The 26314-nt window shown below is 48.7% G+C and overlaps 1 protein-coding gene across 1 annotated transcript in view; it reads left to right on the forward strand.

Annotated features, from left to right (window-relative positions):
- Positions 1-26043, forward strand: part of LOC132579088 (heat shock factor protein 3-like) — a 38705-nt gene extending 12662 nt beyond the window's left edge. Inside the window, exons 3-13 of the mRNA XM_060249240.1 lie at positions 1202-1329; positions 8312-8436; positions 10816-10891; positions 11509-11570; positions 13023-13104; positions 13352-13494; positions 14321-14551; positions 16589-16694; positions 20295-20357; positions 24092-24158; positions 25317-26043. Coding sequence (XP_060105223.1) covers positions 1202-1329; positions 8312-8436; positions 10816-10891; positions 11509-11570; positions 13023-13104; positions 13352-13494; positions 14321-14551; positions 16589-16694; positions 20295-20357; positions 24092-24158; positions 25317-25669 — 1436 coding nt within the window. The 3' untranslated portion in view covers positions 25670-26043. The remainder of the gene's footprint in view (positions 1-1201; positions 1330-8311; positions 8437-10815; positions 10892-11508; positions 11571-13022; positions 13105-13351; positions 13495-14320; positions 14552-16588; positions 16695-20294; positions 20358-24091; positions 24159-25316) is intronic.
- The last annotated feature ends 271 nt before the right edge of the window (positions 26044-26314 follow it).

The following is a 26314-nucleotide window of genomic DNA, read 5'->3' on the forward strand; positions in this document are numbered from 1 at the left end:
ACTAGAGGCCGGGTCATCAGCATGGACGTTGAAGTCACCCAGGATCACCAGCCTTGGGTGCTCCAGCACCCAGCCTGTCGCCGCCTCGAGTAGGGACGGTAAGGCGCTGGCTGGTGCGTTAGGCGTACGGTATACCAGCCAGATCGCCAATCCCTCTCCAGCCTCCAATGCCAGGCCAGCACATTCAATGCCCTCGATCTTTGGAGCCGGGAGCGCCCTAAAGGAGTAAGCCTCACGTACAAATAACGCCACTCCTCCCCCCCGCCCGCTAGTCCGCGATTGGTGAAAGACCGAATAACCGAGGCTGAAAAATACTCCAGTCAGGCAGCTTTGAGACCAACAAAGTTTTCTCAAGGTATTCATGTCCCTTGAATAAAGTTTCGTTAGCCTTAAAGGTGCCTGACTGAACTTGAAGTTTTTTCTGCTGCTTCAGACCAACGCAGCTGCCCTCCTGGGTCTACCTCTGGAGGCTTGAGCTGTTTTTGAATTCAAAAACCTTTAATGGGATAAAAAAGTGAAATAAAAGTAGAAACAGAATCAGATGAGTAAAATGCAGTAGAAGTTATACTCTCCAAGGGTAGTTAAGACAATATAATAGAGAAACAGTGCATGGTAGTAAACATTGGTCAAATATTAATAGTCTGTGTAATACAACAGCCAAATACTCAGCTACAAGTTCGGTCAATATGGAAGATTTGTCAGCAAGTAAATACTGGGTGATTCTTTCTGGAGGACCAGAAAAATTAGAGATAACAGGGTCGAGAAGTTGCTAACAAATATTACAAAACGTAGGGCAACGAAGTAAAATATGAGTAACTGAATTAGGTTCAAATGAACAGTATTTGCACAGCCTGCTCTTAAAGGGAGTATTGCGGTATCAGCTGATGGGGAAATGTTCAGCCCAAACCTGCCAAGAATTAGTAAGATTTTGCATGTCAGCAGCTCCTTGTCCTGAAGTGGGCAACAAGCCAATTTGGAAGGGGGGGGGTGTTTTAGAATGTTGTGGTATTATTAGTGTGAGATCTTGAGCAGCCTGTTGTATCAGTAAAAAAAATCAGAAATACCGGCATGAGGATTGAGACGTTTCAAAAAACCGACCCAGGATGAATTCCTGATCTAGTCTTAAACGTAAGGAAAGATTTAAAAGTCTCACCTGTTGTATTGCCACAGAAGAATGTTAACTTTTCAAATGCCTTCACAGATGGCTTCCGGAAGGTGGTTGCCCTAGAAAATGGCATGATGACTTCTGCGAAGAACTCGGCCATTGAGTTTCAGCACCCATTTTTCAAGCGAGACAAGTTCAGCTTGCTGACAAACATTAAACGCAAGGTAGCAACCCCTCCCCCCAGTTGCACCCCAGTGAGAATGTCCTGTGTCCAATGGGACTGCTGCGGAGGCCGCTGCTGTCTCTTCTCTGATGATCAAGTGCATGGAAACAGTGCTTGCTTGGATGGGGGGGGGGGAGGAAGCAAGGAGGTGCTGCTGGCTGTGCCTCTCTCTCCCCTCCCCCCAGCTTTTCATCAGGAAGCCACTAGAGTAGAGTTTGGGCCTCTGTGGCAATTTCGCCCCCTAGAATAGGGGTCCCTAAGCTTTTAGAGCTGGCAGGTGCCTTTGGAATTATGTCGCAGTGTGGTGGTTTTAAAAATCTGCACAGCCGATCAAAATCTCCAGTGGGCAATCAGGGTCAAGAAGTTGTTGGGCAAAAGCTCCACCTGGCCTTGTCCGCTTTTCAAGAACACTCGGCAGGGGCCCGGGGGCTGCTCTAAAATGTGCCCTTCATGCTAGTCAAAGCAAGCTTTCACTTATTCTTCATTGGGAAATTTAATATTTGTACTTAAACGGTACAGGGAAAAACTTCAGTATCTGTTCATTCCAAATAAATTATATCCAAAACTTGCACAGCTTTTTCTTGGTCATCTCTGCCTTGCAGCTTAGACTAGCAGCCTCTGTGCCTTACAGAGAGGAGACTGAGGCCAGGGCAGGAACATATGAAGCTGCCTTATACTGAATCAGACCCTTGGTCCATCAAAGTCAGTATTGTCTTCTCAGACTGGCAGCGGCTCTCCAGGGTCTCAAGCTGAGGTTTTTCACACCTATTTGCCTGGACCCTTTTTAGTTGGAGATGCCAGGGATTGAACCTGGGACCTTCTGCTTCCCAAGCAGATGCTCTACCACTGAGCCACCATCCCTCCCCAGGAATAGGTGGGCTTCCAAGTAATGGTGCATAGGATTGAGGTGCTAAAGTGGATTCAGTTTTTCTGTAGGCAAGGTGGGATTTGAACCCTGTGTGCTTAGCCAGCCATGTCAGATAAAAAGTCTTCAACTCCCTCTGCTGTTGCTCTGTGCCCCTTCCTGATTTTGGACGTATAAATACAGTTTAGCCCGATTCCAGATCTAGTTGGGATTTTTGTGTGTTGTTTCTAAGCAGTTAACCTGTCTGCACATTGTTACTGGATCCTGAGCTACTGGATCCCGAGTTGCTGCTACTTTACTGAAGATCCTCAGCAAAGCTGTTTCTCTGATTTCTGGGCAGGACTCTGGGAGTCTCACCCCCCCCCCCCCAACTGACTGTTAATTGAATTCGCCCTTCAGACTTATTCTGTGAAATTTTAAATGTGAATTCTAAAAAGGGCAGATGTGGCTTGAATTTCTACACTGTCTTTTCACATCTTCTGAAGTCTCTACTACTTAAGAAGAAGAGTCCTTTAAAAATGGTGTTTCCATTGTGTGTTTATCAAACTGCTCTTTGAGTATACAGTCAGTAAAGCAGCCTGAAGGGAGGATGCATGTAATTTCCTACCAGTTCTTTTGCCATCTATTTTTCTATCATTGGTAGATGTTCTGAATGCAGAAGCCTTCGAAACTCTGCCATCAGGCAATTCTTGTGCATTTGTGTTTTAGAGGAACTGAGGAAGGGCACACAGGTGTAAGGACTGAGGAGAGACCAAAGTTAGCAGTTGGCTACTGCCCTCTCCTTAAAACGGCTGCTTTCCCTCTTTTCTGGACAATTTGATATGTTCTTCTGAAGTAGCTGCTTCTATGCTCATGGCCTGCAGAGTGTGATTTCTTGCAATGAGGAGTCCTCAGTCCTGAGAACAGAAAGTGTGCCAGTGCAGCAAGTGGCTGGCAGACATGTTCTTTACCTACGGTTGCCAGCCTCCACATGAGGTCTAACCTGTTCCCCTGGAGAAAATGGCTGCTCTGTGGCACTGTATCCCACGGAGGGCCCTCCTTCCCCAGGCTCCATCCCCAGATCTACCAGAATCTCCCAACATGGATTTGGCAACCCTGTCCTTACTGCGAGCTCACAGTTGGAAGCCTCTCCTGTTGTCCTCATGAGCTGCTAGGAATAGATCTTGAGATCACAGCACGTGCTCTTAAAGTTGCTGTCAGGCATCTGAAGTCTCTCCTGCTCTCATCTGCAGGATCTTTGTCCTGCCTTTGGGGGAAGCGCAGATGGGGGCAGCATCCTGTGTCCTCCAGATGCAGGGTTGTTGTGGCTGAACTCGGCACCTGCATTGTGTTGGTGTGTACCTTGGCCAACCAGTGAGGCCTTTTGATGAATGCCTTTTGTCTGGTTCAAGGGTGGCCAAACCGCAGCTCGGGAACCACATTGGCTCTTATACATATATTGTGGATCTTGAAGCCCCCATTGGCCAGCTCGGAGAAGACATTTGCCTCTTTAAATCACTTCACCTTCTGGAGACAGAGGTACCTCCTAGGCCACATGCAGTTGTACTTAGAATGATAGAAAGTTGGCAGGTGGCTCCAGGGTCTAGTCCAGCCCCCTACACAAAGCAGGAAATTCACAAATACCACCTGCTCCTCAGTGACCCCTGCTCTATGCCCAGAGGGTGGCAGAAAACCTCCAGGATCTCTGGCCAGTGGCTTGGGGAATGCATTTAAAGTTAAAGTTGCTTTCTTTTCACCTTTTCTTCCATCCCCCTGCGCATATCTATTTCATGCCTGCCTGCTCTCAAACATCTAACATTCATGTCTTGTGGGTCTTATGCTAAGCAAGTCTGGCGAGCCCTGGTCTGGCTCTTGATCTTGTTGCTAATGTTCCCACCACTGTGTTTTTAAGAAATGGCCTGAGGCCATGGAAATTGGGCACAGCACAAACATGGTGAGGTCATTTCAGTCACGCCTGGCAACAGAGTGTTGGGCCAAGGAATCCAGTTCATTTTGCAAACAAAAATAGGTCTCTAAACTTCTGCCCTGCCTCCTCTTTGCTTCCCTGGGAGTAGGGAAGTGGCTTTTGTCGTATTCCTGTAAAGGGAGGGAGCTGCAGTTGGACTGGGCTGTGGCTGGGGGCAGAACCAGTTGCATTTTGCCCAGTGCACTGCTTTACCTTGGGGGGGGGGGATGATGGAATTGCCGCTAAAAATTTGTTTGCAAAATTTGTATCTTTCCTCAGAAGAGCCGCCAAGGCTATCCTTTACGCCTGTCACATAATGGTACCATTATGGGAAGGGGAGGTGATTGGATTGTGTCTTTAGTGGGCTGTTTTAAAATTCCAAGGGACTGAATGGCTGAGGATTGCAAATAGAGGCTGGATCAGGACCACCATTCCAAAGCAAGGAATGGTGACCCTCCATTCATAGGCCTGAATTTCCCCACCAGTGGTAGTTACATTATGCTGCCTGCTGGTCCTTCATGGCCAAGAGGTGGGGAGGGAGGGAGGGGGGAGAGAGGCTTTACCTCAAAGTGGAGCTTTTCCTGGCACCTGCCAAGGGTTTTTAAAAAGTGGGTGGGGTCAGGCAGGGATTTCCCCCAATGAAGGTTCTGTTTGGCCTTGAAGACGGGATTGGCTGTGCAGATTTTTAAAACTATTGCTTTGGCAACAGCTGCCCTCACTGCCTAGGGGCCTTCGCAGTGTGACTGGAGGTAAACCGAGGCAGCCATTTTGTGGTTGGCTCCACCTCTTGTGGCAGCCATTTTACGGCTGTGGCCACCGAGTTGTGGCAAATATCCAAAGGTGCCCACAAGCTCAAAAAGGTTGGGACCCCTGAAGTCAGAGTCTTCCTCTGAGGGCCTTCTGCAGACAGAGGTACCTCCTAGGCCACATGCAGTTGTACTTAGAATGATAGAAAGTTGGCAGGTGGCTCCAGGGTCTAGTCCAACCCCCTACACAAAGCAGGAAACTCACAAATACCACCTGCTCCTCCTCAGTGACCCCTGCTCTATGCCCAGAGGGTGGCAAAAAACCTCCAGGATCTCTGGCCAAACCGGCCTGGAGAAAATTGCTTTCTGACCCCAACGTAGCAATTGGCATTTCCCTGGGCATGTAAGAAAGGACCATCAGGGCAAAGCACTGCTGCAACCTGTGTTGGTGGAGTTATTAGGAAGCATAGCACAATTCTTCCCTGCAGCATCTGGCACCTGCCCATCTGGGGGCAGCAGACTCTGCTCACTAGCCTGACTTCAGGTCAGTTTTGCACTCAAAGGCAGCACTGCGAGCATTTTGCTGAGCAATGCCTGGATTCCAGATGACTGAATGGCCCCAGACCCGTGTGTGCTCATCAGACCAGTACTTTGGCACTGCTGCTTGGGAGGAAAGAATCAGACATTTGGCAAGCCCTGGAGTAGGCATTCAGCAGTCCTCTCTGGGGTTTTGCCTTGTTAAAACATAAAGCTCTGCTTGTCAAAATCAAGTCTCTTTATCTCCCAAGGAAAAAGCAAAAGGCTGTTGCTGAAGGTAGGAGGAGCCTGTGGTTATTCTGGCTTAGCAGCTGGATGTCGATCTGGTTTCATTTTGGAGCCAGCAGCGGGGAAGTCTGCCTGGCTTACCTGGCTGCTGGTCTTATAACATCATCACAAGTTTTTGTTGTTCTTGGAGAGGTCAGACTGGTTCTGTTTTCTTGGCTCAGTTCCGCTCTCAGAAATCCCAGCACAGTTCCCCAGTTCATGGTGGATGGAGAGGTTTCTGTCAGGGGCCGAGGCAAGCCTTGCTGTATCAATAGAGGCCTGATTCCCAAGCTTTTGGGGCAGCTTAGTGTCTTTTCCTTGTCTTACCACTTGTGCATAGGGCCAGATCAGTTAAGATGTTCCCATGCCCTTTGGAAAGGCTCCGCTGTCTGTTTGTGGGCAGTGAGGAGTGTGTTGCCATCTTCTCTTATGGAGCTTCATGTGTGAAGATCAGTGGGTGGGGCCCAGCTTTCGTGTTCATCCTGCCAGGAGGTTAAACTTGATGGAAATCTGAGCAGCTCTTTGGGATCGTGACTTGCCAGCTCTTGAATTGCTGCCCCAGAGGAGCCCCTCCTCAGAGCCTGGGATGGTCAGGAGCAGAGAAATGTTGATATCCTGCTGCAGCTTGCAGACGAGGATCGTATGATGTGGCCTCGGTTGCTCTTACTATATTTAGTATGGCATTTGGAGCTCTGTTTGTGAATGAGCAGCCCAAATAAGGGAGGGGTGTGCGGGAGTGAAACATTCATAAACTCTCCAGCATGGTGGAACTCCAGAACTTTCCCGTGTGTTTATACCATTGTGACCTGGGGAAAACAACAATCACACAATAAGGTTTTTATTTAGCATATTACAGTAACTACATTAGCTTGGTAATTCATACAGCTTCCTGTGGAGAGGCCAGTTCTGTAGTTCCCAGGTTATGTGAGGTTTTGCCCAAGTTCAGTCACGAGGCTCCTTGTCAAGTCTGCTTCAACTCTGGTCAAGCCTGTGGTTAAACATTGGTTCAGGGGGAAAGTACCCTGGGTAAAGCCACACTGTATGCCAATGCTGCTAGCCTGAATGCTCCTCACCTTCCCCCCTCCTTTCCTTTGTTATGTAGTATTGCTTTGAAATGGGAATTTGGGAAAGAGATTATGGCACCTTCTCAGACAGAGTGTCGTGGGAGGATGGGAGCTTGAAAGACACTCAAGGCTGAGCTGGTTCTGAGAATGAAGTAGTAACATCAATGTGTGAATGTACCCTGCATAGAGTGCCCCTCCCTAAAGAATTCCTTTGATGTGTACCTTATATGCTTGCTCCTATTGTATACTCGCCAGTCTTTCAATCTTACAGCAGTCGAGAATCATTATAACAATAAACTAGAAACTTTGTATCAACAAAGGTCTCGTTATTGAATCAGCCGACTTGACACTCCTTAGGTCAAAAGAAGCCTTTAATGATGAGGCTTGAAGCCCACCCTAACAACATGCATTGCAAGATCAGGTCTCGCCAGACTGGATTGAATTGGCAGGCCCTTGGCACTTACAGGCCACAGCACAACAGCTCCCCTTCTTCCTGCACCCACAAGAAGTCTTTTGAATTAATATAAAGTCCTTTGCTCAGGCCTCAGTGTTACTTCCAGTCAAGGTCACATCCCAACACGCTCTTCCCAGTTCAGTTGGTTCCTATCTGCATTACCCTTGGAGACTAGATTAATGGTGTCTCCCTGAGCTCCTCTTCCACCTGCAGGCCTGGAACATCCCACAGCACACAAAATACCAAAAGGCTACAAAGATCAATGGGGTTAGTATTCATAGGTATGCTTGTAATATGGAGTTAGTACATCATATAAGTGCAGTGGCAATAACATGATAATAATGGAGCATTAATAAGCAAAGGAAATAATACCAGTAAAAGCAGCAGCCGTAACTGCCAGGGACTTGGCAGAGCTGGTCAAAGGAACAGAGGCTCAGCCAGTGTTGCCTCGGGAGTCTTGGAGCAGGGACTCTTGGTCGTTCTGCAGCTCTCGGTCATCAGTGTGACTCTCGTGTGACCCTCTCCTTTGAGAATATTAACAAAATGGTTGCCTCTTGTAGCTGCCCTTTGGTTGCCACCTTGGCTACAGGGATGCAGATCTCATGCAGCTGGGAGAATGCTGCCGTGCCCCATCCTCATGGGAAAGCCCCCTGTCTCCAAAGGAGGCTGCCTTTTTCTTTGAGCTTGAGCATTAAGCAAAGTCCCAGCACGGGTCCCAGTCCCTTTTCTCCTGAAACCTGTAGCAGTACATAGATGATGTAGTGGGTTAATAGACGAAGCAGCTGCTCTGGGATGTTCTGTGGAAGTTTGTTTGGGGCTCCGTTTCTGCTTATAGCATTTAGACAATATATCTAAGAGTGAGCATTTTTTGACTTGCTGTATCAGCATTGTGTGGTTCTCACCTTTTGCAGACTTCTTTAACTGTAAATGCTAAATGGCCACCGAGCTGACATAAGGTCTGGCACTTCTGCCCTTTGCGTTCCTTGGCTGCTCTTCCTTGTCCTCTCTGGGAGAAGCAGTCCTCTTATTGCGTGTGATCCTAGTGAGGCTGAGTCTTTGAAAGGAGCCTGTGAGAAACCCCTGTGCCTTGGTCCTCCTGCCACAGGTATCTGCAGTGAGAGCAGAGGAGCTCAAGGTCTGCCCAGAGGACTTGCACAAAGTGTTGTCTGAAGTCCAGGAGATGAGAGACCAGCAGAACAACATGGACCTCAAGCTGACCAGTATGAAAAGGTGCCGACAACATCGCTCATGACGTGACCACTGGTTGCATCTTGGACAGGAAAGCCGGTCAGGGCACTGCAGGGCGTTCATTGGTGTCAGCAGTTGGATAATGGTTAATATAAAGCATAACAGTTGTGTGTGCATATAATAATCTTGCAGTGTGACCCACCAAATGCTAATCCTGAATAATCCAGTGGTAAGACTGTGGAGCATTTATGTTTCCAAGATCATAAGTTGTTATGTGCCTGCAGAGAGAGAGAGAGGAAAAAAGCAAAGGACAACAGAACTGAGGGACAACAGCAAAGAAAGTGACAAATGAAGCAAAAGTGAAAGTTTGTACACTTTTCTTTTGTAGACTTTTAAAAGTGGTTCTCTCTTCCTGCTTGGATAGATGTCCATTCAGGAGAAAACCCATTGCATGCACACCTGTAGCTGCCTTCTGCTCTTGGTCCGTCAAGGCCAGTCTTCTCTGCTCAGAGCGCCAGCAGCTCTCTGGGGCCCCAGACAGAGGTCTTTCACATCACCGCTTACCAGATCCTTTTGCCAGGGACTGAACCTGGGACCTTGTGCCTCCCAAGGAGAAGCTCTGCCATTTGAACCCTGGCCCCTCCTGACTGGGGGAGGGTTAGTGACAGTGATGTGGGTGTTCTGGCAAAATTTGAACTGGGAAATTTTCAGCGTCCTAAATTGGAATTTTTTCAGTGACCTAAATGGAGGCTGTTCTGGTTTTGCATGTTTATTTTTAGTTAGTAAAAAACATTTTTGAAGTATCTGATCATTTAATATTCCAATAGGAAGAATTAGATTTGAATGGAAATACTTGGTTAGGATAATATAGCACATCCTTCCTTGCATTGTGCAAAGGGGAAAAACAGTGCAGTACAAGCTGCTGACAGGATGGCTTTAGCACGACCAAAGAAGTGGTTGCCACACATCTGTTTCAGCGGTCTTTGACTTTTTTCTGCCGAGGTTATTGGGGCTCCTCATTACTTCTGTTAACTTTGTTGGTCCCTCAGAAGACTGCAGGTTGCAGCATCTCTTCCACCCGTTTAGATGAGGCCTGCAAACAAGAATCTTTACTGGTTTTTGTTTGATGGGCTGTGGAGCCCAGCGGGTCAGTTCATAACTTGACTTTTGGTTTATGGAGTTCAGATTTTATCCCCTCCCCCTTAAGAATCAGGACAGCCTGTCTGAACTCAAGCAGTTCTCAGGGAAATGTTAACTACTATTTTGGAACTGTGAAGCTTGCCGATTGTTGTACCGGCAGCGACACCTATTGATCAATTCTTTTTCTTTCTTTGTGAATAAAGCATTGATTGTAAAAAATTATAAAAGAAGCTTTCTTTAATCAGAAAGCATCTTAATAACAAGAGAAAGAATAGTCAAAATATGCGATATGACAGACAATAATAACTTGTACAATCAAGCTTATCATAAGGGTAACCTAGGTTAAAAATAAGAATAGAAACAGCATAGATGTTGATGCAGTATCCTGTGAAAGGATCAATGGCCAGATTAAGGTACATATATAAGTCAGAAAGAAAATAACCATGTGTTCAGTAGTGGGGAACTCAAGACAAAAGTGCAAAAAATAATAATTAAAGAAATAAGTAAAAGAAAATAATAATAATAATAATAATAAAGATGAAGTAAGAGAGGGAAAGGAAAAAAATAAGCATTGAATTTTTAGAAATGGAAAATGTATTGTTGTAAAATAAAGCACTGGAAACATTTTCCACCCTACTCTTCTTGCTGCTGATGACAGAGTGGATTCGTAGGTTCTGCCCCAGCTGTGTGCTGGTGGAAAGGGTGGCCTGTACTGTTTTCAAGGGGAGAGATGTTTAGAGGCGGTTTGCCATCGCCTGCCTCGGTGCAGCCAGCCTGGGCTTTCCAGGTGGTCTCCCATCCAAGAACTCGCTGGGGCTGACCCTGCTTCGATTCCAAGATCTGCCAAGGACAGGCTAGCCTGGGTCCTACTTTTGGGTCCACCCCTTTATGCTCTGCCAGCTGATTGCACCAGCCTGCTCTCACCCCCTTTCTGTGTCCTGATCATGCCTGAGAAACATGTTCAGAGGCATTTGCTTAGGCTGCTGATCTCAGCACTTGTGGCACTTCGTGGGCAGTGTACGTGGACTCACCACGCAGCCCCTGGCAGGGCGTTGTGTCCAGTTCTGGCTCCCTGAATCCACCTGTATAAAAACGAGTGTGCAGCCTTTCGAGACACACCCATAAACATCTTATGTGTACTCCTAAGGACTTAAGGCATGGATTACCTCTGGTATTCGGTGCTGAAGGTGAAATGTATGACCCCAGGTGAAAAGTGTTGTCTAGAGCAAGCAAAGTAAATGTCCCTGTTCTTTCCCTTGTTTTTGGTGCCTTTTCATGCAGGGAGAATGAAGCCCTGTGGAAGGAGGTGGCATCTCTTCGGCAGAAGCACAGCCAGCAGCAGCAGCTCCTCTCCAAGGTGCCAGTCACAGCCTGTCCTTTCTCTGGGTAGCTCTTGAGCAGGCAGGTCTGGGGCAGGGGTTGCCTGCTGTAGAGGGGAGCAGAGCCTGGAGGAACTGTTGACTCCTTGGTCTTCCTCTGGGCTTTGCAAGATCTCAGAAAGTCAAAACTGGTGATGGTGGAGGGTGCCGTCAGGTCACAGCTGACTCATGGCTATTCAGAGGGTTTTCGAGACAGGTAACAGCACCTGCCTAATCAATGCTAATCCTGCTTAGCTTCCACAGTGGGGCTAGCCAGGCCACTCAGGTCAGGGCAGAGGAAAGTCAGAACACGTGACTGAGAAACTGGGGGGAGGGAGGCACTTGGATCAGATGCTTGCAAGATGCTGGAACTGTCCCTGTTTTAGGCAGTGCAAGCTCGAGGAGCCATGCAAACCAGCTGTCATGCAGATGTGAGTTTTCAGTTGGTGTGCTGCACCTTGAGCCTGACACAAATTTTTGCAAAAGTGGGGCCTTAGTAGAAATTAATAGTATGGATGAGTGGGCAGTTGACTGGGTGGCATGTTAACTGGGCCTTGCCTGAGTGCGATGCTGCTGATGGGGCACTCCTAACATTTGTTTTCTCCTCTCTCTTCAGATCCTTGAGTTTATACTAAACTTGATGAGGCGGAACTGCATTGTGGGGCTCAAGCGGAAGCGGTAACTGTTCCCTCTTCTGTTGCTAGGCTGGGATGCCATTTGGGCCTGGCTAGACAGGGCACAGGAGGAATGCTGCACGGGGCCATGATCTGGGTGGGGCCTTGTCGCATTTTTTTTGCAGCAGCCAGTTTCTGTGTAAGAATATAAATGCCATTTATTCTGGGAACAGTGGAACACAAAGGGTTATAGGTCGTTGTGTAGTTTTTGTTTTAATTATTTAATTACTTCCCCCTTCCTCCAGGGAGCTCAGGGCTGGGGAGGTGGGGTTTCTTCCCTCTCAATTTTATCTCCTTGGCAACCCAGTGGGGGGTGTGAGACAGAGAGAGGGATGCTCTCACACAGCGAGCTTCATGGCGGAAGGGGGATTTGAATCCAGGTCTCCAGATCCTGGTTTCACAGTCCAACTGTGACACTTCAGTAGCTGAGATGCCAGGCTGCATTCGTGGTGTTCATTGTGGTATAGGGTCCCCTCCCATACCTCAGGACCGTGCTGGAAGTCTGTCTGGTGTTGTATCCTGAGGGGATTCTATCTCCAATAACGATACACATTGAAACTTATAACTAACAGACTAAGGTAAATTTTTAAAACTGCTTTGGATGATTCGGAAACCATAACTCTTGTGAAACTCAAGCCCCACCCACCCCGCCATGATTAGCATTGCTAGCTTGGAAAGTGGCTTCTCGTTTACGAGGGCAGCATCAGGAATCATGCGCAGTTGGACTTCATTTACAACTTCCGATTTTAGAAAAAAGATAACTTTTCATTATGATGGCTGACTTGTTCTCGTTAGGGCATTTATGTATGTGAAGGGTTGATCAGCATTCTTCAGTTACCCTGCAGAGAGTGTTGTGCCGTCCCTGCAAAAATGTCAAACCAAAAGGGCGTGGGAATCCCTGTCTTGCACCTTATTTTCTGCTGCAGCAAATAGAAGTAAGAAATCAAGAGGATTTTTCAGGAAGAAATTAAAGGCAGGATTTACAATGGAGTACTGACTAATGCTCCCTCTAAGCTGTTGAGTCTCGAGAGCAAAAAGTCTACTTCGTGAGCTACCAGCATCAAAGTTGTGATCTACTGCATAACTTGGTTTGCTCTGGGGCCATTTTTCCCTCAGCTAAGACAAAAATGCTTGATCCAGAGGCTAAAAACTGTGATCTAGCTCACACTAACTTAGAGGGAGCACTGGACTGACATCATTTTCCTGGAGTAAACCCTCCTGAGTCAACTTGAGTAGGATTCTTCGTAGACCTGCTTAAGATTGGTCTCTTGCACCAGCTAATCTGGGTTTCTGTTACCTGCCTTGTCTTCCATATCCGTAAGAGAGGACTCTGGTGTTAGGAACTTCTTGCATGGGAAATGTCTGTGAACATCATTCTCTGCATGCAACCATCATTTTGAACAACTTTCTGGACTCATTAAGCAAGTTATGAGAATCTGCGTTTGTCTCCCACTAGTTCACTGTCTGATGGTTCAGGTGCCTCGCCTGCAAAATATGGCCGTCAGTATATTCACATTCCTATTGAAGATTGTGAACCAGTAAGTCTTTTTGTTTCTGGGACGGCTTTGATTCTTTTCGGGGTGGGTGACAGAATCTCCTGATCACTGAGGTTAAATACTCTTTGATTATACGTCTCAAGGTAATCTATAGCTATTCTTGTTCCTTTCCTGACTCAGTAATGCACATTAATACAATGGCAGTGTTTGTAAAATGGTGAGAATAATAATTGTAGTAAGAATGGCGCCTGTGTGTCATTGTTCTGCTGTGGTTCCCTCTCTCCTGTAGGCGGCTATTTCTGAGCACCAGGTGGGCTGCAAAGATGCCCTCGTGATTCGCGACATCACCAATGTTCCTGAGGAGGGAGAGGAGGACGCTGGGGATTGCCCAGAGAGACCGCTTGCTCTAGCTCACATGGTCCATGGGAACTGGTGAGGATGTGCTGGTGAAAGAGAAAGGAGATTGCGAGCCATTCAGAGTGAAGGGTGGGGTATAAATCCAATATTATTATCTTCTTCTTGAGTGCCATTTTTTGAATGAGACTTTTCCTTAAACAAGGAGGGCTGTGACATTTTAGCTGTCGGGGGAGAAGCCTGGGGTCTTCTGCTGAATCAGGTGATGGCCTGTCTAGCCCAATATTTTCCCTTGGCTGGTTTTCTGAGGCTGAGGCCTGGGGTGCAAGTTAGGGGCTGTTTCTTCATTCAGGGCATCCGCACATGGTGCTTGTGGGCACTGTGGTGTTTACCAAGTGGCTGCAGCCAGGTGGGGCTTCTGATTGGCCATTAGAGATCTGGTTGGGTGGATAAGCTGGGAGTGCCACCAGGGCCACGCCAACCCAGGGGTGGATGTCTGCAATGTGGACAGAAGCCTCTGCTGCCATGACTGAGGGCCTTGAGAGCTGCCACCCCAAAAGCTGGCGTCCTGCAGAAGCTACAGAAAGCTGCTTCTTCCCTTCCCTCCCTCCCTCTGTTTGGGGGTGCGGCCCATATCCTGGAGCCCCTTTGGCCTCCCAGTCCACCCCTCTGTGCCTCTGGAGCCCATAGATGCTGTGAGCTCAGGGGAGTCGGATGGCATGCTGTGATCATCGCTGGGCCATCGGTCCATTTGCAGGAAGTGTAATGTTGAGGCTGTCAGTTCTCTCACGTCACTTCTGGTTTTGTGCCTTCGTTGTGAAGAATTCGTCATAAAAAGGCTCCTAAGACCTCCAGACCGTCTCTTCTCAGCCTTGTGCCCTTTGCATGTGCTGTGTGTTCTCAGGGGTGGCCAGCTACCCACTGCAGAAGGCATCCCTCCCATGAAGCTGGAACTACCAGAGGCCAGCTGTCCAGTTCAGCTTGTGGACAACCCCGTGGGGGGCAGTGCAGAAGAGAGCAGTGCTGTGGAGCTGCGTTCTGCACAGCCCAGCGTGACTGAAGACCCTGCTGCAGTGATAGCTTCCATCCTGGACGAAAGCCAGACAGTGGCACAGAGCAGCCCTGTGCTGAAGAGGTACAGCTGGTTTGGTGGGACAGATTTTGGGGCTTTGCAGCAGCCAGCAGGCTGGAGTTGACGTAGTCAGTCATGCTGGGGAAAGTGGAAGGTCCAGCGTGAGAGGGACAGACTCAGCCAAGGAGCCAGGAGGGCCCTCTGTCCGCAAGGCCTGAGCCAGGCTGTGAAGGACGGGACATTTTGGAGAATGTTAATTTGTGGGCTTGCCATAAGTCAGGACCAACTTGATGGTACTTATTACACACACACACTACTTGAAAGAGCACTCACATAGAATTTGCAAAGGGACAGTGCATAGTTATTTAATTTATATGACTCCTTTCTCCCTGGGGGGACCCAGAGCAACTTCCACCCTCGGGGTCTCTTTGGACTTCAGATGCAAGTCATCTGTTCCAAGTGATGCTGAATCTGCACCTGGTTTATGAACGCATAAAGTGTCTCACTAGGAGAAGATTAACCTGAGGGCCTGATGGTGCTTGTGAGACTCCAGTGGGCTGTAAGGGGGTCCGTCAGAAGTTCCCGGTTTCTGATCTGCTGCTCAGACACATCATTGTTCTGCAGAGATTCTTGGGGGTGGGGTTCTCACAGGTGAGAACTGCCACTTGTTCAAGTCTTTGGTAAATCCTAGAATCATGGAGTTGGAAGGGACCTCCAGGGTCATCTAGTCCAACCCCCTGCACAATGCAGGAAATTCACAAACACCTCCCCCTAAATTCACAGGATCTGCATTGCTGTCAGGTGTCCATCTAGCCTCTGTTGCAAAACCTCCAAGGAAGGAGAGCTCACCACCTCCCGAGGAGGAAGCCTGTTCCACTGAGGAATCGCTCTAACGCTCAGGACAGAAGGAGCCCGGCTCCTTGGGTTCTGTCACCAGGCCTAGCTCTGAGTTGCTGCTCCTGCTTTGAGCTTTTCCCAAGCAGAGCACCTTCACAGGCATCTTTCCCAGTTCCACGAACATCTGTGGGGGCAAATGAATTGGGCCCTCAGAGCACATGAGGATCACCTGAATGGCAGAGAAGGCAGGACTCCCTTGTTGGGCTCTTCGGCCAAGGCCATAGAAGTGGTTTGTGGTTTATTAGATTTACATCCTGCCCTCCCCACCGAGGCAGGCTCAGGCGGCTGAATGAGGGGCACCATGTTCTTGTTCTGTGCCAGTTTTTATTTCTGTGAGATGTGATCTAAGACTGGGCAGCGGGGTGCCAGGTAGGGGTGTGCAAGGAAAATAATTTTGGTAGAATTTGGATTCACATGCTTTGGACCTGAAAATATTTGGTATTTCCAAATATCCCTGAATCAGTATGTGCTGGTATTTGGGGTCAATATTTGGGCAACCAAATATATTTGGCTCCTTTATGCCCTGTGGAGACCATCCCCATAGGGTATGATGGAGAGTTTCACTCCCTGCCATCCTCTGTTAGTTTTAGGCCATTTGAACCTAACAGCTGAGCTGTGAGGAGTGAAACGGACATGTGGAAGGGGATCGACATGCCTTCCTTTCTCTGGGGCTTTGCTGTGGTGGGGTGCCTGGAGAAGGGATGGCAGGTTGTGGAGGCATCTTCATATGCCTCCCCTTCCCTTTCCAGATGCTGTGCCACAGCAGGGGGCCCAGAGAAGGTATGCCTCCCCCCCCCCGCCCCGAAGAAGCTATTCCTAGACTCTCCCTCTCCACCATGCAGACCTGGCCAGCAGGGCTTCTTCTCCAGGGTGGCTTAACCCTCCCCCCCCCGAAGCTGGCCCCCGGATCTGTACACACAGGGAGGTCTCTCACCCCCCCACACGGACATGGCTGGAAGGGGAGGAGCATGTTCTAGAAAGCCACTGGGAGGAAAGTGGGGTCTACATCAGCAAAGGCAGGTTGGCCTCCTGCAGATCCTTGGAGCTTGGTTTTGGAAGAGACATTCCTGGCTTCCTCCTGTTATTCTGTGCTGGGGCCAGTCTGCTGGGGAATGTGGCTCGTCCCTGTACTGTGGCAGCAGCTGCGACCTTCCATTTTCCCTTCGCACTTTGACTTTGTGGGTTTCCCACCTTCTGTTCCAGGGAGGAGATGCAGGACTTCTTGAACTGCATTGATGCCAGCCTGGAGGAACTTCAGGCGATGTTGTCTGGAAAGAAGTTCAGCTATGGATCGGAATCGCTCTCTGATGTGAGTACCTCTCTCTGTGGGCTGCTGTGGGAAGCTGCCTTGAGTTGGCCCCTGCAGGGCTTCCTGATTGGGTAAGCAGCAGCCATTAGCATTGCCGGACATTGATGTCACCTTTCTAAGGGAGCCAAAGCAGCTTTTATGAACAAGATCACCTGTGCGTTGATCTCAGCCTTGGAAAACCTACACAGGTACCTACACAGAATGTTATTTACAACATTCCTACTCTGCCTCTAGACTAGCATTTATATAAGGTGACCAATAGCACATTAAACAGAGCAGCATTATATAGCCACAGCAGTACAATACAGAGTTGCCAGCATATCAGAATGAGAAATTCAGGAACTGGTAACCAAGTGTAGAGCCTGAGGACTGCAGTTCAGCAGATGAGGCATTGCTCTCAGAGAAGGGGGCAAAAGCAGGACCTGTGTGGGGCTGAGCAGACAGTCTCTGGCGCTCCTGGACTTGAAGAACTTTCAGCTATAGCCAGAAGTAAGTTGGTGAGATGTTGGATTAATAGGGAAGGATGGGAAGAAGTGAGGAATGGCACCTGCCCCGCTCCTTCCTTGCTGGGCTTGTTTCTACGCAGAGGGTGGAGGGGGTCTCTTGGTAGCTGTCACTTCTGTTTCCAGGTCCTCAGTGAGAGAATGGGGAGACTTTCTTTTCCAACCCGTTACTCGTCTCAGAATCTGTGCATAGATGATGATGTGTGAACAAACTGAGCGAAAGAGGCCTCAGTTCCAAGGAAAAGGAAAGATCTTTAGGTGGAAAAGCCAACGAGAGAGAGGATTGCCTCAGGAACTCCAAGCAGAGCTCTGAGGCTGGGGGAAGGAAGCCTAGAATGCAACAGAGAAACCAACAGAACTCAGAACACAAAGACTGTTCCCTGCCCTTCAGCTCATGTGGGCTCTCCCATCTGTGAGTTTGTGCTCCTGCACCTGCCCTGGGTGGTGCCCATGGGGAAATGTGCACATGGGTTTCCTTGTTCTGGTAGGTTTGCAGAGCTGGCAAAGCCCACAGCCCTTCCTTGGGATGGGGATTGTTCTGAGCAGCTGCCAGTTCCTTGCCAGTTATCCATGAGTAGTTTCCGCAAAGCAAGGGAGTAGGGAATTTTTGCATCTCTCTGGGCAAGGAACTTGGGTCTCCACTAGGGGGGTGCAAAAAAAAAAAATCTGATTCAGAAATATACAGGGCCAAAGAATTCAGAATACTCTATATTTCCAAATACCGGTACTCGGAATAGCCATATATACGGTAGATGCGCGGCTATTTCCGAATATATGGCCCCATTATACCCTATGGCCATTGAAATCAATGGCAAAATAGGGTATATTGGAAGCTGCCTGGAGGGGAGGGGATTTGAGGGAGAGCCCCCAAATTTGCAGGGGACTCTCCCCTACAAACCCCCCAAGTCCAAAAAAGATTGGCCCAGGGGGTCCCATTCCAGGGGCACCCAAAGAGGGCGCCCCTATCCCACCATTATACCCTATGGGCCATTGAAATCAATGGCAACATAGGGCATAATTAGTGGTTACTGGGGGGCAGGGGGTTTGAGAGAAAGCCTCCAAAACTGCAGGGAACTCACAGGGGGCACTCCCCTACAAAAACTTCCAAGTCCCAAAAAGATTGGGCCAGGGGGTCCAATTCCTGGGGCACCCAAATCCAAACCCCAACTTCATACCAGAGAATCGCTTAAGGACCCAAATGCACTACATCCATCTATCTACTATGAACCCTGCTGGACTGGAACCAATATAAACCCAGTTGCCAACGTCACTGCCACACAAAACACAATCTGCTGGCTGCAGCAAACCCAGATGCCAGCTCTCCAGCCCTGCCCCAAACAACACGGGGAGAACTGACCAAGCACAACAAGTATGCTGGTTCTGGGTCTCTCACCCAGGTGCCAGCTTCCCTGCCACAGAACACACAATCTACAGATGCCAGCTCTCCAGCTCTGCCCCAAACAACAAAACTCTCAAACAAGAGAAGCGGTGGACAGATCCAAACAACAGATCCAAACAGATCACTGAGAAAAGGCCAAGAAATTCAACTGTTAAAAAGTGGTCAATGAAAATTAGGCCAAACAGCCCACCCCCCAAGAAGAGAAAAGGAACAACAGCAGCACAACACAGCAGCAACAAATCAAACACAGAATCCTTTTAAAACAGTAAAAAACTTGACTTTTTACAATACAGGAACTTTACCAACCCCTCCCCCCAAAAAACCTTCACCCTAACCCCAACAAATCCAAGCCACCCTAATCAGGAAAAGTAAAAGGCCACTGCACTTTTAAAAGTCCTCTCACTAAAGTAAGAAATGGGCAAATTGGCAAACCCCACCCCACCCCAGGCCCCCACCGCCAGCAGGACCCCCTAACTCCAAATAAGCTACCCAGTACTCACCCACCCAAATCTGGATAAGTAAAGGGACTGAGTCTTAAAAAGTCCTTTTACTAACTAAAATAAAAACAAGAACCCCATCTTACCTTAGATGTCTTCTCTTCTCCAAGTAGGTCAGGCAAGGCTGAGAGAGAGCAGCAGCAGCTGAGGACACGGGCCAGCGCAGCACAATCTCTCTCTCACACCAACACACCAGCAATGGAATGGAGTCCAGCCAGGCAGACTCCTTAAAAAGGTTCTCTGGCCCTACACAGAGCAGTTTCAAAAAATACCACTGCTCTGTGATTGGCCAGAGAACATTGTTTACCCAAGCAAACAAAAGAACAACAATGCTGCTGATGGCTGGGGGATTAGCCCAGCCATCAGCTACACAACAGCCCTACAAAGCATGCATTTGCAATGCATTTTGCAAATGCATGCTTTGGATTGGCTGCTGGGCCTCCTCTCCCCCTCCCTCCCTAATCCCAGGGAGGCTATGGGAGAGGCAGGAAAAGGCTTCCAAAGGCGGGAAAGGAGGCAAGCAGCTCCCCTGAGGCTGCAGAAGCTCCTTTCCCACCTTTTCCATGGAGTTCTGATTCGGAAGTATACGGGGAGCCGTATACGGCTCCCGTTTACTGGCTTCAAAATGGATTCGGAAGTATACGGCGCCATACACTTCCAAATCAGGTGATTCGGAGGTTTCTTTGATTGGGCCGAACCGAATGCACACCCCTAGTCTCCACACCTGAATATTTGCTTCTGGGTGTAGAGAGGCCACTAGAATGAGCTGAGCATCTCTGGGGAGCTTTCTGGGTGTGTGACAGGAATGCCATGGCTGATGTTGTTGTTATTATTATTATTATTAGTTTATATTCCGCCCATTCCCTCATAGGGGTTCAGGGTGGAGCACAACATAATAATAACATTACAATAAAAGCATATAATAAGAAGTCAATTTCAGTATTCAATAGAACAAGATAGCCCGGCAGAACAATATGATGAGATGGTGCAGCAAGTGCAGCAAATCAGCACAGCAAGATTTCCTTTTGTCCCTGCTGCTGTATTTGGAACCAGCTTTACTGATGAACTCTCTCTCTAAAAACACGTTGCCCACTGAGTTAATTAGGCAGGCAGGTACCCTTTGAATTTCTGAATGCTGAACAGCCTGTCTAAATGTTTCCTGTCTGCTGATTGCTGTTTCTCACTTTTTTGACTTCTTTAGCCCTGCAGCCCTGAACTAGTGTTGGATGGCAGCTTGACAGAAGTTCCCACCGATTTGGAGGGTGTAAGTGGCGCAGACCTCTTGTGGCGGGGGGGCGGGGGCTGTGGAGACAGTGGGTCCCCGTGGAGCCGAGGGCCGCCTCTCGCTTCCCTCCTCTTCTGCTAAAGCTGGCAGCACCAGACTGTCCCCGGCAGCTTCCTTTCCATTGAACTCTGAATGGCCTTCTGTAGGTTGTGGCGATTTGAAATGGCACAGCAAGCCAGGTAGATGACTGGATTAGGGGAGGACTGAGCCCTGTCAGGGCAGGATCCATCCAGCCATGGTGACTGGCTTGTGGGGGGGCGGGTTGGGTGCTTTCCCTTTCTCCACAAAGCTCAGGCTTGTGTTTCAGGAAGAACGCTGCATTCTCTTCTCCTTGTCATGACCATGTGATGAGGTGAGTTGAGCTACCCAAACTGAGCTTTGTGACTGAGCAGGCATTTCAGTGGAGGTCTCTTGGGCCAACTCCAGTCTGCCACTCCTGGCCCCACAGAGCACTTCTTGGATGTGACTCCAGAGCCTCTGTTTTGCAACCTGCTTGTGCGTTGCAGTGGTTAGTCCTCTAGCTCCCCTGTGGCACCATTGACACTCTGTCCTCCTGTGACTTTCCCCTTTGTGTACTTTCAGGGGGGGGGGCAGCTGCCCTATTCTTCACTTATGCAGATGCTTCTGTGGCGGGCCTTCCTTTGTAGATACCTTCAACTCCTTTGGTGTTCCCCATGAGACATCACAGAGGGCATCTGCTGGTCTGTGCAGAGGGAGGAAAGGCCCTTTTCTCTCACCCCCACCCTGGTCCAGTTTGTAAAAAGCTTTCTGTGTTTTTTACTTCTCCGTTGAGCTGCCTTTGACTTGTGAGGAAGGCTCCAACTTCACTTTAACCCCCCTTTTAAAGAAATATTGTTGGCGCTGTTCTAGGAAGCTTTCTGCTACTTGGGCATGGCAGGGGAGGTTTCACTTGTGACATCTCTGTGTTCTGAGCTATCATGAGCAGCATGGAGGCTTCTCTCGCTTGCATTCTGTGTCTTCAGGTCAAAGGAAGAGCCGTCCTGAAATCCCTTTGACAGAAGAGAACAAGAGCACTTGATAACTAGTTGAGGGGCAATACAAACCAGGTTTGGGAGGCATGTCTCACCTGGCAATTTAGAGCTGCTGCTTCAGTGAAGAGGCAAGAGAGGCTCTTGGGGAAGCCCCGGAGGGGCCAGGTTGACATGACAGCCAGATTTCGGACACTAGAATGGCCACTTGATTCTGCTGCCTGGAAACAATGTAGGAGAGTCATAGAAAGAAGATGCAGTCCTACAATGTCAAAACATCCCATGACTGAATCACAAGAAACAACTTAAGTGCACAGACAATCAGTATATTTCAAGAACCTTTTCAAAGATTCAGAAAATGACAAGAGACAGTATAAACAAATCACATCAATAAATACTCAGCATTGTCTAGAAGTCAAACTGTACAAATATATAGGAACTGTGAATCCAAACTCCTTCCAGTCAGCGACTTCGTGTGACTGAGTCCCAATTTTCAGCGAAGTCTTAAAAATTCCCAAGTGCTTTAGACAAAATTCTATGGAAGTCGTAGTGGAATGTGAAAATTCTTCCGTGCAGATAAGTGTCAAAATTTCTTCTGAAAATAATGCATCGGATGTGGCTGCTAGCTTTACTGTTTCACAAAGAGATTTATTCAAAGACAGATTTGTTCATATCTTGACTTCGCTACAGACAAAAATTCCATTGAAGAGAAGGTAGGATTTATAAATCAGATTCACAAAACAATAAAGAAAAGTGTAACACTCGCCCAGCTCATATCCGACACATCTTTGACAGGTTCCAATGGATTCTAACATCACTCATCCCACTCATGAAACTTGTTGAACATGGCAGCCATTATTAAAAAACAACAGATAAATCATTACACAAATTCATAGAATCATAGAGTTGGAAGGGACCTCTAGGGTCATCTAGTCCAACTCCCTGCACAATGCAGGAAACTCACAAACACCTCCTCCTAAGTTCACAGGATCTTCATTGCTGTCAGATGGCCATCTAGCCTTTGCTTAAAAACCTCCACCACCTCCCGAGGAAGGCTGTTCCACTGAGGAATTGCTCTAATGGTCAGGAATTTCTTCCTAATATTGAGCCGTAAACTCTTTTGATTTAATTTCAACCCCTTGGTTCTGGTCCTACCTTCTGGGGCCACTGAAAACAAGTACACACCATCCTCTATATGACAGCCCTTCAAGTACTTGAAGATAGTGATCCTATCACCTCTCAGCTGCCTCCTCTTGTTAGGTGTTAAAGTGTTCAACCTGAAAATCCAGTAACATTTTTCTCTTCTTTTTGAATATCTTGTTTCAGAAGAGGGGCCCCCTCATACTTATAAATAAGTCTTGTCATTTTATAAATCTTTGAAAAAGTTCTTTGGGGGTTGGACTAGATGACCCTAGAGGTCCCTTTCAGCTCTGTGATTCTATGACTTTATCGATTGTAGGTGCACTTAAGTTGTTGCTTGTGATTCAGTCACGGGACGTTTTGATGGTTTGGAGTAAAAGTCTGGCTCTGAGAGAACTGCCTGAAGAAGCTCCTTTTTGTCTGCTCTTGGGGGAGAGGATGGCCTGTGGGCTTCCTAGAAGCCCAGTGATCTCCGGGGTGGGGAGGGAGGGATTCCTGCAGTGTACAGGGGGTTGGACTAGATGACCCTGGATATCCCTTTCAACTGATTCTATGCTTTCTCCCAGCATGCAGTGCAACCGATGGATCAGCAGGCACTGGTTTTGCTGCCTGTGCTGATGGTTCCTGCTGTCTGGGGAAGCTGAGGCCAACAGCCGGGTGTGGAATGGGTCAGTCTTGGGGGCTGAAATGGAGCAGAGGCCGCACAATACATATTGGGGAAGTTACCTGTCAAATCCTAACTCTTCGAAGAGTCCTCACAACATCAGCAAACCAGCCCTTAGAAATGTACCAGTTGTCGGGTCCCTGCTCAGAGATGGCCTGAGGTCACATGACTTAAGGTCAGAGGTCTGGTTAAATTTCAGGGCAGTTCTGACACCTGCAGGGGGGTCTGAGGGACCCAGCATTGGGCTGGGGCTGGCGAGGCCCAGGTTCAAATCTCTGCTCAGCCAGGAAGATGGTTTGGGTGGCATTGGCCAGTTACTGTCTCAAGGAGTAGCCTACCTCACAGGGTTGTTTTGAAGGTAGGAGAGAGGCCTGCGTTCCAGTCTGAGCTCTCTGGATGAAAGGTCAGGTAAAAGTGTTGTGTGCCAGTCTCCAGGCATAGATGTTGGTCTTGGGTCGCTTAATATTTGTGCAGCTGTATATTAAAAGTAATCAGAATCCATTACTGGGATCACCTGGGGGGGGTCTGTGGAATGTGAAGGCCAGCAGTGGGGACAGAGGGGAGCCACGGTGTCAGAGTGGCCACACTGGCAGACCACGCTGGAGGTGTGGGGAGGGGATGCTGGGCCCACAGGCTACTTTGGACTTAGTAGAACTTTGTATTGTGGAAGCAAGCTCTGTAGGAGTCCTGGAGGCAGAACTGGTGCTAAAGGGTTCCTGTCTTATGACTTCTTGTATAATGTTGTGAGTGCAGTCCAGCCAAAGATAAAGCCCTGTTGACTTCAGGGGCAGGGGTGAAGCGTCTTCTTGAATTCAAGGGGCTTGAAAGCCCTCAGGGGTGGCTGGGCTGAGCTCTGTAGTAGTGCTTCATCCCGAGGAATCCTTAAGGGCCCACTAAACCAGTTTTCTCACTTCCTCTAGATGGAGTACTTGCCAGTAAATACAGATGCTGCTGAGACGGACAGACTGCAGACATTAGGGAAGACAGGTGAGCTGTTGGGGAAACCATGAATGGCTTTGACAATCTGATTCCAGGGTAAGCTGAAATAGTCTGAGAAACTGAAGTGCAAATGTGGGTTCTGAAAGCCGGGAAGCCATTTGGGAAGAGCCGTATTCAAGTCCAGTCATGCCTTCGCAGAACACTTTCAGGAGTCCAGAGGGTGTCTGAGGAAGGGGGTGTGGACTTCAAAAGCCTTCCCCCCCGGAAGGTGCTCCTGGGCTGCAGTCTGCCAGTCTGAAAGAGTATCCCTGTTTTCTTTGTGGAATCATCAATATAATCTTGATTCAATTTCCCCTGGAATTAGGGAAGCACTTTTAAAAATGGGCGTCCTTCATGGTCCTTTGAAGCTCTGCTTGGTAGGGGGCCATTGGCCCTGAGAGTGCAGCATTCCCACCTCCTCTGGCACCGCTGCTGCAGTTCTGCCAATCAGAAACAGAGAGAAGAGTCTGGGGAAGTGATGCCAGATGGTTGGCCTTCAGCCCTTGGCCCAGCAGCAGCAGCACCCCACAGGAAGTGCAGGTTCCATGAAGCAGGGCCTTCCCACCTTCTCTGAGATTCAGCTCCTATCTTTGAGCCTGTGGACACCTTTGGAATTCTGACACAGCATGGTGGGCACAACCACACAATGGCTGTTGCAGGAGGCGGAGCCAGCCACAAAATGGCCAACACAGCTTAACTTCAGTCACACAGTGAAGATCCGTGGGCGAGGTCACAGCTGCTGCCAGAATAGCATTTCAGAAAATCTGCATAGCCAATCATATCTCCAATAGCAAATTAGAAGCCCTGCTTGGCGCCACCCACTTCCTAAAAAAGCCGTGGCGGGCACCAGAAGAGGTGTGAGCGGGCACTGTGCGCCACGTTGGGGACCCCTGTGCTGCAGTGACGTAGATACTCCTCTCTAGATTTCTCTTGACTGGCAGCTGGATTGGAGTCCAGGAGCAGCCTTGGGAGCAACAAGCTGTTTTAGGGGGGATGAGCATTTGAGAATCAGCCGGGTATGGACTGATGGGAAACTTCATTGTCCAGGACTTGATCTGTAGCTCTTTCAGATGAGCAAGTCCTCCCTTGAGACTTGTGTGGTCATTGCTGCATGCAGGCCCGAGCATTCCGCTTTCCTAATGCGTGGATTTCCCCCCCCCCCCACAGACATGCAGCTGATCCAGTATAGGGGGAACCCCTTGCTTTCCTTAGTGGAAGAAGCCTCTGCGAATGAGGCAGCCTGCAAGACGGAGAGTCCCGCTGATGTTCTCTTGGCTTCGCTGGAGGACAGACCTCCCTCGCCTCCTTCTCCAGCCAGGGAGGCAGCTGCTCAGCAGTTTCCAGATCCAGCTGGCCTGGAGCCCCAAGAGCCTCTCCTTCTCCCTGAAGACCTGAATGCGGAATGTAAGCTTTTCCCGCTCCTCCTTCTCAGCCCCGTTTCAAACTTCATCGAAGAAGCCTCTGAAATCAAGCCGCTTGAACCAGACAAAGACCTTCTGGATCCTGCTGTCCAGCTCTAGAATGTGCCCCAAGCTGTCCGAGGGGGCAACATGGAGAAAGCCCCCAAAGCCTGGCAGGCAGGCAGCCTCCGGAGCCAGGCAGGGGCTCCACTGCGTTTTCTAGAAAAGATCAGAGCAGCTAGTGATTGACTTCCAGCTCCTTTTTATATGCATCTCTTCTATTGGCAGGACAACCTCTTTGTGTGGCTTGGTTAGGTTAGGTTTTTTTAACCGCACGGCTTTCTTTTCCTATCATTAGCCACAGTCCACTTTTTGTACTGGGCTAAATCATATCGTATGCACTCCTCAGTATGCCTCAGTATCTGCGTAAGCAAGTTCTGTTTCCTATGGAAAACAATGTATTTTTAACGCTGATCCATAAAATTATGCAGAAATTGGGTTTCTTATTCATGTTGCATGATAAAAACCTACGCTTGGTTGGGGGTGGGGAAGGGGTGACAATTACAAAAAGAAACAAAAAAGATTCAGCAGAAGCCATGGGTCTGCGTGATGAAACACCTCTGATATGGGGAAAGTGGGGCCCCTGGCCTGGCCTGCCCTGTCTGCCACCCCATGGTTGAGCATGCTGGCCCACACCTCTCCCTGCAGCTGTGCCCAGGTACTTTCTGTCTCCACAACTGGGAACGCTGCTTTTCCAGCACGCAC

The sequence above is a fragment of the Heteronotia binoei genome, chromosome 11 (genome assembly GCF_032191835.1).
Source record: "Heteronotia binoei isolate CCM8104 ecotype False Entrance Well chromosome 11, APGP_CSIRO_Hbin_v1, whole genome shotgun sequence".
In the NCBI taxonomy this organism is placed as follows: domain Eukaryota; kingdom Metazoa; phylum Chordata; class Lepidosauria; order Squamata; family Gekkonidae; genus Heteronotia; species Heteronotia binoei.